The 13,545-nt window shown below is 39.9% G+C and overlaps 1 protein-coding gene across 4 annotated transcripts in view; it reads left to right on the top strand.

Annotated features, from left to right (window-relative positions):
• The window catches only part of cdk14 (cyclin dependent kinase 14), a 237,020-nt gene that overhangs the window by 84,458 nt on the left and 139,017 nt on the right, over positions 1-13,545 (top strand). For all 4 annotated transcript variants that reach the window (XR_014913714.1, XM_085422048.1, XM_085422049.1 and 1 more), the window contains 4 exons: positions 1,837-1,931; positions 2,515-2,594; positions 5,438-5,532; positions 9,942-10,004. Coding sequence is in view for 3 of the 4 variants with exons in the window: in XM_085422048.1 (XP_085278174.1) it covers positions 1,837-1,931; positions 2,515-2,594; positions 5,438-5,532; positions 9,942-10,004 (333 nt within the window). In the remaining variant the exon portion in view is untranslated. The remainder of the gene's footprint in view (positions 1-1,836; positions 1,932-2,514; positions 2,595-5,437; positions 5,533-9,941; positions 10,005-13,545) is intronic.

The raw sequence follows: 13,545 nt of genomic DNA, 5'->3' as shown, positions 1-13,545 counted from the left end.
AAGCCCTCAGAAATGCTGAGCTTATTACTGCTGCAAGGATAGTGAGCTAACAGGAGGGTGGCTGGAAAGCAATGAAGACAGTGCAGATGTAGCAAATACTGCACCATCATTTAGGGATTTCCTGAAAGCATGGGATTTGGTTAAAGATGCATTACAAGGGAAGATGGTTGCATTGTGCTTTCAGGGCCATAAAAGCTACTGATGCTTCACTGACTCTAAGCAGGTTTTCAGTCCCTGTTGTGTTCATGTGTTAAAATTATAGAAAAAAGGACAGTTTTCTTCTGAAAGAACATTTTCTTAAAGCAACGGTTAAAGGGATTTGAAGACTAGAACATTAAGTATGTTTGTGCTTCAGGACCTTAAAGAATGGTACCTGAATAGCCTCCAGTGCTAAATCATCTTCCAGGCACTCATGGCTTGGGATTCGTCTGACAGATGTAACCTCAGCTACATCGGCACACTGTTAGTCAGTGCCCGGATCCCCAAGTTTTAATTGGCAGAAAAAAATTACATAATGACGGATACAACCATATGACAGTGCCCCACGGCTTGAGGCAAAAAGCCTCGATGAACAAAGCAAGTTAATAACCAGTCTCTTGATACCTGTTATCGCTAACTGCTGTTTCAGGTTTGACCTGAAACCTATAGTTTTGATTTCTGCAGTTTTGTTCAGACCATAGACAAAGAATGTGAAAGGTCTCCAACTGTTAGAAAAAACAGAGGCTGGACAGTCAACATTATTTCGACCGCGTGCAATGAACTTGTGGTCTCACTGAAACGGTTGCTTCGAAGACCGGAAACATGTTTGTGTCAACTCGCGGTCAGTTGCTTTGTGTGTTAAAATGTTGATAAAGTGGCAATGGGGACAAGTTGGCAATTGCAATGCGATGCACCGACTGTGATAACTCAGCAAAGCTCATAGATTTGAAACAGAAAATGAGAAATTTCTTCACAGATCTACAAAATAGTTGTTGTGGTTGTAAAATGACATTTGGCAACCTTTCTTTTAATATAGGTATGTTATCAGAGTACAAGCAGCTGGCAACCAGGTGAATCATGCTGCCTATTGCAGAGATAGTTGTGCTCACTGGTGCGAGCTGACTAAGACTGTATGCAATGCGGTGGCAGTCTGTCTGCATTTAGAAATCAGTTATTCACAAATCCTCACCAGCCTGTCTTAGACGCAATCGCCTTGCAATCGAAAGTGGTTACCAAGAGGTTGAGGGTCTCGCATGCCTAACCTCACCACAACTATTTGTGAAAATGTGAAAATAATTGGATTTTTCTTAGTCACAAGGAGGTCGCCATCCTACTCCTCCTCTTGGGTGACTGAGCGAGGGGGAGGTGATCCACATACTTGATTGGCACGTATGCTTTCGTCAGAGCTACATTTAGTTATCAAAGCACTTTTCCTCATCACTGACAACAGCAGATGTTAGGACAGCATCCAGTGAGTTGAAGTTTCAGAGCTGACTTGTTTCCCCTTTCCTAGCAGTTAGCTATGAATATGCTCACTTCTGTGCCTTCTTCTCTTCGAGCCACAGTTATTTCTTTCTCTGTGAAGTGCTGAGATGGTGAAAAGTGTCTAAAAGTTATCAGCTGACAATTAAATGAAAAGGAGCTCTTACAAGAAGAGACTTGGTAAAAAAATTCTCTCTCCTCCTCCCAACCGACATTACACCTCCTCGATGATACAGCAGGGAGCCTCCAGATTTTAATATCTCTCAGACACTTGTAAATGTGTTCTGTGAAATCCTACGAGGCGCCGCTTTTCTGGGTTACTGAACTCACCCTCTCATTTTGCCTTTTCATATCTCTTTCTTTTTCTTCCCGCAGCCCACCAGCCCCAAATTTGGAAAGGCAGATTCCTATGAAAAGCTGGAGAAACTGGGAGAGGGTTCATATGCTACAGTTTACAAAGGAAAGAGCAAGTAAGTAGCGTGGAATCACTGTCTAATCCAGTTACTCTTCTTTATAGTTGCTAGAAATCACTCATGGATGCAGCGAATATTACATTTAATTATACGAGAGCATTGCTGTGTGGGAATGAAATAATTCAATAGGTTTTATGTAAATAATATTTCTTGTCTGCAAAGCTGTGCACCTCACAAATGCAATGTAATTTCCTTTATTTTAATCACTATAGGATGAATGTATTTATGCCATGATTCAATAGTCTTCGTTCACATTTCATGGTTTGCCGCTTTGCTTGCAAGTTTTGCTAATTAAATTCTTGAAAATGTACAAAACTCCAAAGACTCTAATCTTCTCAGTAATGATGTTATTTGGCGTCACTCTTAAACTACAACAGCTTTGATTGGTGAGCTTCATTCAGTTGTAATCCCTTCGCCTTGTACCCGCGTCTCACTCCACTGCCGCCAAATTACATTTCTCTGGCTTAAATATCCTCGCTGTTCTCTGGCTTCACTCATTTTAAGAGTTTTCCTTTATTGTCGCAAAAAAAGAAACTCGATCAGTTTAGTATACATTGTGTGTGCTTCATGTTGCTGCCAGGGTGAATGGAAAACTAGTGGCTTTGAAGGTGATTCGACTACAAGAAGAAGAAGGAACACCCTTCACAGCCATAAGGGAAGGTAAGACGTTTACGTGCATAGAGGCACAGATACCATATTTTTCTTTCTATATTAATAGTTTCACTTTCTGTCTTACATAAGCTACTTTAATATCACTACGAAAACAGCTCAATATCTCAGTTCAGCCCAGAACTGCAAGTGGTAAGGGCAAGGCCGTGTCCTCATATACCTCAACAGTCATAAACTGTAAATATCATGAAATAGGGAGTTTAAAACTCCAGTCAGTGTTAACTTTCCCTACCTGATCAGAAACCCTTTAAACTGTCTGTGTGGAACTAAAGAAAGCAGATGAGTTTAAATACCTGGGGACAGCCATCCAAAGCAATGGACAGGGAGCATATGGAAGAGGGCCTGGAGAAGTGGCGGCATTGTCTGGAGAGAAGAAGAATAAAAGTCAGTAGAAGCAAAACATTTGAATGAGAGAGCGAGACCGGTGTGTGGTCACCCATCTGAAGCAATGGACAGTGCACAAGACAGGCGAAGGCTAAGATGGTTTGGACATTTACAGAGGAGAGAGAGTGGATATGCTGGGCAATGGAGGTTAAAGATGGACCTACCAAAAAAGAACCAAAGATGGAGACTACAGAGGAGATTCATGGGCGTGGTGAACAAAGACATGCAGACAGCTGATTTGGTTACTGATCCAGTCTGGTGGGAGCAAAAAAAATGCTACTACCATTTGGACATCTCTTAGTCCTCTAATAAGAAGAAATCTGTTCAGTGGATCAAGGCTAATTTGTACTTTTCAGCATTCACTCCTAAAACGTATTTCAGTGTAAGGATCATGTGTTTGGTGGATCTCTGGTGCTTGGGGGAGTGAGCTCTGCTTGAACAGGACTGGAGATGGAATGTCGGTTCTTAGCTGAACCAAGACATTGGAAAAACTCAAAGTTCGCTATTAGCTAACAGGTATATAATGTGAATTGTCTTGTTACAATATGAAGTGCTTAACTTACAGCTTGTAGGGTTTAAAATGATAAACTTTGTCCTGTATGTATAGAAGTTCAGAGCTCGTCCTTGCTTGGCTTGGTTTGTCCTGTCACTTCGTTTTACAGACTCCACTGAAAGAAGATACAGTCACCTCCACGGGAGGAACTGGTATTTAAATTTAGATGAGAACGTGATGCTGTCTGTTTGATCTGCTTATGATCCAGGTCTGATAAAGTAAGAGCTAGACTCCTCACAGACACAGTTAAAACTCTCCCTATGAGAAGATCAGAAAGGTAATTTGAAATTGAACTAATTCAGCAATTACTGAGCAGTGAGCTTAGAGCACAGATATGTGAGCGGCATTACAGACTGCTGCTGAATAAAGTAATGCACACAGAGTATAAGACAGCTGTGAGTGTGTGTTCGAGCCATTACCACCGATGTGTGTGTGAGCAGGGAGAGAGGGGGTTGGATCTTCAAACTGGTGACAGGATCTTTGAGGTATCAGACTATAGCTTTAACTTCCTGCTGAGAGGAGCCTTGCCTTTGATCTGCTTATGTGATTTTGTGTTTTTTACCTTCAGGTACTCATACAGAATGAATATATTGATGAGACCTTATCACTTACTGCCTCTCAGAGGTTCTGTCTGTCCCCTGTGTCCTTGGAACAGAACTTTTTGTTTGCTAAATGAATCAGTTTGTTAAATGTCTGAAAATTCCATTTATGCTATATAATAAAAATGAAATACTTTAAATTCAACTAAAATACAATGATATTTTAACTTAAAGAGTATATAAAGGACAGCATACAGTCATCAACTCTGCTGACCTACCTAGCTAGCTTTAGCAGGAAGCACGCTGTTATTTTTCCAATTTAACATAAACTGACAACATGAGCTTTCCCCCTTATTTATATGGAAGGGAATACTAAATGACCAAAATGTGAGCTCCTCAGAATTTGTTGTGCATTTCAAGGTGATAAGTAAAAAAAAAAAAAAAAATTAAGAACAGCTTAAACGTAGCATTAGTTTTAGCTAGCTCTGGCTAGCTTAGAAGCTAACATTCCTAGAGTGATATAGCGCACTGATTTAAGGTAGAATATTATCTCTTTAATGTGTAGTTAGCATTTTTTTCTTTTAGAACTAGTCTTATACTGACAAAAGTTGGGGTAATTTGCATGCGGAGAAAATTTGTCACTTGTTCCAGTTGGGTTGAATTTCTTGTATTAGCCCCTTTCATTACTTAGTGCTTCCAGTGGCTACAGGCCAAGCAGTTTTGTGGTGATAATCTAATGCCAGCTTTTATGCAAAAGCTCTAATTTGATGGAACTGCTTTTAGATTGAAAACCAGCATTGGTTGAAAAAAGTAAATTAGAAGCTCGTAGAAGTCGTTTGCTGTGTCTGAGATTTTTTGTAAGGTAGTTCAATCTGAAATCAGAATATCTCGTATTAAATGTTAAAAAAGTAAACTTGTTCTTTTTGTTACTAAATTAACTTGACTGTGATGTCAAAGCTACAAAATGTCCCCACCAAAAACTGAAAATGTGTCGTGTATTATTTGCACAATGCTCACCGTGCTCTATTCAAGCTGTGACTTCGATCAAGTAATGTAAATGTGCTCATCATACCCAGCCTCCCAAGTAAGACTCTTTAAGCTTCGCCGCTGTAACGATTTGATCATCTTCCCAGCATATCTCCCTCCTAATTAACAATAAGTCTTACGTCATGAACATGTTGACAAATGAGTGTGAGAACTTTGAGTAGTAAATCCACCCCGTGTTTTCTCTTTGTGTTTTAATCTTTTCCTGATCCCCTGTATGTGATGAGAAATTCTAATAATGCAGCTAATGAAAGCATAACACAGTTCCCTGGTATCAACTCTCTGCCTCTTTCTGTTTGGTTTTGTTTCTGCAGCATCTCTTCTGAAAGGCCTGAAGCATGCTAACATTGTCCTCCTTCATGACATCATCCACACCAAGGAAACCCTAACTCTGGTTTTTGAATATGTGGTGAGTCTGCACACTGAGATCACCCATTTGGGCTCTTTACGGGGGGGGCTGTGGAGGTTTAAAATTAGATCAAGAATCTGTTTTTAGCATTCAAAAGAAAACATTTTCAAAGAACAGAGGTCAGCACTTATGTGTTTCTTTAGTTTGATTGATTTGATCCCAGTACATCCTTGCTGATTGAGTTTCAGTTTTTAATACTCTCCCGCTAGAAACATGAGCTGTAGATATTTTGATTGGCATACTCTTAGTTTTAGGGCACTTGAGGAATGTTAAAGCAGCTAGGGCTTTTTCCGTTCTTTGCTCCATAGGATGGCAGCCAGGTCCACCACAGCCTGGTCTGTCTGTGCCTGCAACAGGAAGCCAAGCGGGCATTTTATTGGAAGGTCATGGTTTTAGCATGTTTCCACAACTGTCCTGTCAAATACTGCGGGCACAAATAACAGAAATAATATTCTGTTGATGCATTTATGGCCAGTGGAAATGCTCTGACTCGGCAACACTGTTAAAGCCAAGTAAAGGAAGGTTACTTACCAGAAACCTCTGGAACAGCACAGTTTACCAAATGATGATCATTAGATTAGCCGAAACAAACTGACTTACCCACAAAAAAAGCAACAGCATTAAGTATCTATTAATGATGGCACATGCCAAGGCAAATATTTGCTGGTGTGACAGTCGTTTGTGGTCTTTATCTTTAAATGGGCAGGTGAAATAATATCTGAGCTGGAGCATTTCCAGGGTCGTGAGGGCGATCTACTTAAGATATTTTTGTTTGTTTGGAGAGTGAAAGACAAATCGTGACAGAGTGATGTCTTGTTGAGCCAACATCAGATACTGGTGGGACAAACCTGTTTTGCCAAAACCATGAGTAACAGTGTAGACAGGGCAGAACAAATGTGTGCATCTAACTTTACTGCACCAGGAGATTACCCTATTTTTCCCTATTTATAAAAACCTTTTAAAGAATTTAATTTGTTCTGATAAGATCTCGTCTCCTATTTTTCATCTCATTTTAATTTGTTGATGAACGTTTTATTTCATTTTATCCAAGTTTTTGTCCTTGTGCTTCAGGGTTAGTTTTTTTTTTTTAGGGTTTTTTAGTTTTTGCCTTGTTTTCATCATAAAAAAAACATGTTGACAAAAACATTGGCAAAAATTATTGGTCCACAAAATTCACACTGGGTTCCAGTCACAATCTCATGCTGAGTAATACTGGTACTTCTAGTGGACTGGATACTTAGGAGGTAAAATATGTCAGTGATCATTTTTCCAAATATGGATAACTGTAGTCAACAAAAAACTGATATTTTTCTTGTACTTATTGGCATGGCTTCGTTCTAGCGACATCAAGACCCCGTCGCAGCAAAGAGACTTTAGTTGTGACGGGGTCAGTGTCACTGATAGTGTCCCAAGACTTCATTGACAACATATTGCAGAGATTTTCATATATGAGAGAGGCAAACGTCCAAACGCGTGTCAGCCATCAGCTGATGCAAGATTGCTTTGAGAAAAGCTTATCTGCCAGAATTCCGGCTGACCTCAATTACATCACCTACACCAACCGTTTAGTGTTTAGTTGGGAAGCAACCACACTGCCAGGAGAAGTAAAAGAAGCAGACATGACAACCTCCTTATAAGTATGTTAAACTGAAACTAGCTACATACTTGTAAGGATTGGTGACCACATCTGTCACAGTTACAGGATTATTCCACTGACAGTATTGTTTCATCCAACTGAACCGACTGGACTTCTGCTGCCTGTCCAAACAAGTTCAAAGAATAGTATTCAAATGTTGTGCAGCAAGGGCCAAAATAACTTGATTAGGACGTTTTTCTAATTAATAAGGAAAGACTCCAGTGTCTACAGAGGGAATAGAGTAGGAGTGTACTACAAGGATAAAAAGTTTTCAACGCAGTTTTGGACAGATCTGAACCCAGGTTGTTCAGAACAGTCTCATCTTGTCTTACCCTTTACTGTGCACCAACTGACAGCAGCTTCTGATGGGCTCATTTATATTCATGCTGCGTGAGGCCAGATCGCTCAACCAGCTTACTCAGCTTTCCTTCTCTACTACATTTATTAGACTGGGGATGGTGGAATGCCCCCTGTTGGTAGATTTGACACATGTCAAAGGGTTTGGCTTCTGAATCGAGGATGGAGCCCAGCGGGTTGTGTTTAAATGAAGAATGAGAAAAAAGTTCAGTTTGCCTTTAAAGGTGAAACAGGGACGTCTCATCCTAAGTGGTTATCCACACTTTTCACTAATACAGCACATCTTTCAATCATAATGGCACACAGTCCTTTAACAGCGAGGGATTACCCTGGTTTCCCTGCAGCCAGTGGTTATTTATTTGACTGGGATGCTAAATTGTGTTGATGTTGATATATCATCTTGTGTTCAGTGCTCTAATAGCTTGAGCTTCCCCAAAAATCCATTCGTTGTTCTCCCCTCAAAGCTAATGGTGAATGACAGGATGCAGGGGAAATGCACACAGAGAGAGGACAGACAACTGACATGAAAAGCAATGACAAATATGCTGTGTGCGTGTGCTGAGGCGTCTTTGTGAATTATTCAGCAGAGGAGGTTCTGTGGTGTGGCCAGCAGTAGGGGACTGTAAATATTAGTGTGGTTTCATAGTCACTGCCTCCATCCACAAATCTGTTCTGAAAGCACAGAGGTGAAGGGCAGACCAAGGCTGGGTGCATGTCTGATTTTCTGATAAGAATATCAATTCAGCTCATACGATAAACTCTGGCATAAAATAAGCCACATTTCTTCTTCCTGGGGACGTACGCTAAAGTAGTGTGTGGACCAAGAACAGCATCTGCTTTGAACTTGATTGGACCAATTAGAATTTACAGGCACACAAAAAAATGGCAGATAGCAAAAATGTACATAACTTAGACCCAAACATAGAGTCCTGTTTTAGAGCCACCCATTGTTTCTTCATATTTTTCTAGTCAAACATGCAAACATATATTCATTCAGTTTCAATTTTACTTCATTTATAAAGCGTTAAATTGCAACAACAGGAACCTGAAGACAATATTGAACAACCCCAACAATTAGACAACCACCTATGAGCAAGCACTTTGGCAAAAGTGGGAAGGAAAAGCTTCCTTTTAACAGGAAGAAACCTCCAGCAGAACTGGGCGGCCATGTGCCGTGACTAGTCGGGGTAAGGGGAGCGAGACAGGACAAAGACATGTACATGGAAATATAGCTCATTACAATTCTATGTAATGTGATGACCTTCATACGTCAACATTCCTGGACTCTCTTAGACAAGCTCTCCTATAATTTTTTTAAGTGGTCTTCAGGAATAGTTTTCCAGGCTTCTTGAAGTTCTTCTGTGGATGTTCTTCTACTTTATTAATTTGGATGTGATTCCAGTCCATGACTCATAGTGTTCCACGGTAGGTTTTTCTATCCAGGTCTGTTATTACTTCCCTGCTGTGTGTTTGGGATTATTGCCATGCTGAAAAATGAAGCATTTGACAATCATAATATTTATTGATATTACTGGATGTTGGATTAATTTGACAGCACTTTACTGCGTTCAAAATTCCATCCATTTTGACAAGAATTTTGACATTTCAACCAGTAGCCCCACTGGTTAAAATGCACCCAAACCATAACAGAGCCTCCAGCATGTTTGAAAGCTTTCTGTAGATATTCACAGTTGTGCCTCTGAAATTTTGACTCTGAAAATAAAACGGTTGAGCTGTAAACGAGTATAATATGGCATTCAGTGACAGTGGCTGGTCTCTAGCCACATGCATGGCTGCCCCTCCCTATGTCCAATTTCGCTGCAGGTCAACTGCAAGTGACAAGTAAAGGCTTCGATCAATTCAATCAATCACAGTGTAAAATGTACATACATAAAACGATGATGTCTTTCTCAATGACTGTATTCAAGATGGTGGGTCAACATGGTGGCGCCCATGAAACGGCGCCTGCTCCCATGTATTTTTAATGGATTACTCAAAATATTTTGACAGTGCATCAATTTTTTGGAGTTACAATCAATATCAATCAATATATATTTAAGAGTTCAGTTTCCTTTTTTCTATCAAATAACCCAAAAAATGACTGTAAGGAAAAAATATGATGATTACGTGATATCCAAGATGCCCATATATTGTGTTAGACCACCTAACTTCTAGCATTTAACGTTCCTTTATACTGCTTTGTACAATAAAATCACAGTAGCATCAAGTTGGTCCCAATTTCTAGAGCTGTTTTTGCTCCAAAGCATTTGCATATGCTAAGGTGTACTTGGTGGTAACCACTTTAGATGATCTTTAAGGAATCTTACGTGCTATATAAATAAATTGCTTGCTTTCTTACTTACCTTTAAAACCTTCACACTAACACTGGGATGTTCTTGCCTTTGTCCTCACCCAGCACACAGACCTGTGTCAGTATATGGACAAACACCCTGGAGGACTGCATCCAGACAACGTCAAGGTACAGTATGAAGGATTATGCTGCTCACAATGACCTTGTTGTTTCTTAAAGCCAGCAGTGTGTTCCTTACATATAAAGAAATGATATTCTGATCCACCGTGAGCAGATAACTGGAAACAGGCAGCTGTTTAACTTTGAAACAAAGAGTCTAGTGTGGTGGTTACTACTGACTGGGGTTGGAACATCTTGGTTGATGGGAAGAAAAATCTGTGGGACTGTGACGCGATTCAGTTAGGAAAAGAAAAAGTATGTTGTTGTTTTTTCCTTTTCCTCATCATTGAAGAATTTTTAGATTTCAGATGGTAGGAAATGTGGAGCCTTTGCCCCTTTAGTAGACAGCTTACAGGCTACCAGTTTGCCAGCACAGTCAGCAGGCCACAGGTGACACCTGTCAGCTTACCAGATTCAGCTGAACAAGCCGCTGATTAAATCCAGCTGAGCGTCAGGTGAGTGGGACAAGGAAATCTGGACCGGCGTTAACGTTATCCCTCCAATCACTGACAGAAACTAAAATGTGTTTTTGATAGTTAAGTCAAAACTTGTGTTTTGTAATGCCCTTTCCTATTTTTCTTCAGAGTTTCATAGAAACATTTCAATGTGCTGTCAGATTGTAGAACTGTGTTTATATTTTTATGTGAAACACTTTAATATACAGACGACATTGACATAATTTGTCACCGTCACTTAGTGCACATATCAGATGAAACCTTATCCAAAGCTGACAGTTAAATAGCAACCTTTAACCAAATCCACAATTAAGTAGTTCAATATCCAACCTGGTTTACTCATGATTGTGACCAGAGGTGTGGACTCGAGTCACATGACTTGGACTCGAGTCAGACTCGAGTCATTAATTTTATGACTTTAGACTTGACTTGAAAAAATGTTCTAAGACTTGTGACTTGACTTGGACTTTTACACCAATGACTTGGGACTTGAATTGGACTTGAACCGGTTTACTTGAAAAGACTTGATATTTTACCCCAAATATAAAATTTAACATGCATATTATATGGAGATTGAAAATGTGACGTCATTCACGGGTAGAACCGCAAAGGATTCTGGGAACTCGTGGCAAGCGGTACTAGCGCACGCAGGCTTTCAATTGAAACCAGTCACACAGCGATAAAAAGAAACACAAAAATGTCAAGAAGCCGTTGTATTATTAACTGCAATAGCCGGTCGCATGACAGCCACGGGAAGCCGACGGGTAAAGAGATCGGTTGTTATCGGATTACGTCGTTGAAGAGAAATTGTTCGAGCCATGTTTCCGAAGTAACAAAGAGGCGACTGGATTGCAGCCATTCAAAGATCAAATATAACGTCCTAGAACACTCCAGCTCACAGGTTAGTCTGCTCCAAGCATTTACACAAAGGTCAGTCTGCTGTTGTAGTTAATACGTCATTTTCATAACATAATTGGTGATATAGGTTACAAGCAAGTCTGGCGCTGAACAGAAATTGTCGCGCTATGCTCCTTTATTTATTGTGCATAAATAGTAAATTGTCCTGACACAATATTGCGTTTCGCTTCTGTTATTATGGTACACTGACAAAAACACATACTTTTATTCACAGGATAAAACAGGTTTTTTTGTATCACTAATTGCCCAGTACGATTACAGCATACAATATTATTGTCACTGCTACATTTCTGTGATGCTACCAGAAATTATTTCCACTACTAATTAATTACCGTTGAGCTCAAAGGTCCTATTATTAAACGGTTAACGAATGTGTATTTATGAAGACGATTTGTGAGACTGGTAAACTTATGATACGTACGATGGTCTTTCGTTCTACACGGTGCATTTCAAGGTCCTGCACCCATCCGTCGGTAAACTGTACCTGGGCTTGTTGCAGTGACCGGAAGTTACTAAACTTCATGAGTGTATGCACTCACTCCAAGAACCGTATAATTATAAATATGCATATAAATATGCTAAGATGAGATAGCTGACTTCATCTAACTAGCAAATGTTGTCCAGGCTACGTTGGTGATACAGTTTTTTTTAATGTGTATGATATTTTTGTCATGCGATTTTAAAGCCGGTCCTACAAGCGCATCCAAGAATAACATGCAGCTTATCTCAGAACTGTCGGTGAAAATTATTCTTGGAGCTAGGTTTAATTGAGCTGCATTTTAAAGAGGTGCAATTTCACAATTTGTGTATATTTTCTAAGTTCACTATTTTGTATGTGTTGAGAAAAACACAGATTTTAAAATTACATGGTCTAATATTTACATTTAGCATAACTGCAACATTATTTTTTCGTTTGTTTTTTTTAAAGACTCGAAAGGACTTGAAATTCAAAATTTCAGACTTGTGACTTGACTCGGACTTTTACACCAGTGACTTGAGACTCGACTCTGACTTGCCTGACATTACTTGAGACTTGACTTGAGACTTGAGGATAAAGACTTGAGACTTACTTGAGACTTGCAAAACAATGACTTGGTCCCACCTCTGATTGTGACTGAAGCTGACATATTGTGAAACTGTAATGGTGAAGCTGCCGATCAGCGTATTACTCCTGTGGAAGCGTCTGTACAGACTCACAGGTTCCTGTTTGTAGGAGGGCAGTGCTAACACAAACAAGCAGGTAGAGTGAGCGATGATGGAGTGAATGAGGCCATGTGTTGGTGGGATGTTGGGAGGTTCCATCATGCAGTGAGGTGATAGTTCAGGCTACATTTGTTATGTAACAGCTCGTACCTTTTTTGACACTAAGGATTTACATAAGTAATATGTGTTTCTCCTGCTGACAGCAGCTACATGTTTAGTATGGGATTATTCCAAGAGAGCAGAGTGAGGTGTTTCTTAAATCCTTTTGATTTCAGTTCCTTTGTGGCACAACTCCTGAGTCGTCTGTTCTAATGAACTGAGCCTGTGCAGTTGCAATAGAGGCAGCATGAAAAACACTTGTTTTAATGATCCGTCACAGTACACTGGCATTTCCTGTTTTAACCTTCCTGCCTTCTTGGGACCTTTTTGTGCCACTGCTATGTGTTAAATGGCTGCCATTTCCACTGTGTTCAGTGGAATATAACCAAACTTGCCACAGGATAGTTTTTACCTGTCAATGTTAATATTCCAGTGTGAATTCCTTAAATCAGCCTAAAATGGCTGAGCAGCAGAAATCCCCACACCCATCACCCTGGGGACCATTTTCTGCCCATTGACTTCCATTATAAACGCTATTTTTCAACCCCAAATTATCATCATATGATTTTATTTTTTCTTCTTTTCTTGGATGTCAATGAAGACTCAGGGCCTTGAAGTTTTAATTTTTAAATTGCAAAAAAAATGCAAAAAAAATAATGGCAGGTCAAAATGTATGTTGGTGCCAATCTACACTTGATGAGATGTAATCTACATCACATAGAGTGCAGCCTAGTGGCAGTTAAGCTCACTGCAGAGCTATTTTTAAGGATTCACCATCCATCCAGTTTCTGCTGCTTATCTGAGTCCAGGGTATGGAAGCAGCAACCTAAGCAGAGTTTCCAGACCAGCTTTTCTGGGAGGACACAGGAAGGTTC

The sequence above is a fragment of the Rhamphochromis longiceps genome, linkage group LG11 (assembly GCF_057381845.1).
Source record: "Rhamphochromis longiceps isolate RC_006_pf linkage group LG11, R_longiceps_female_GT1.1, whole genome shotgun sequence".
Classification (NCBI taxonomy): Eukaryota; Metazoa; Chordata; class Actinopteri; order Cichliformes; family Cichlidae; genus Rhamphochromis; species Rhamphochromis longiceps.
The sequence above is the reverse complement of the archived record's forward strand: the minus strand, read 5'-3'. Positions and strand labels throughout refer to the sequence as shown.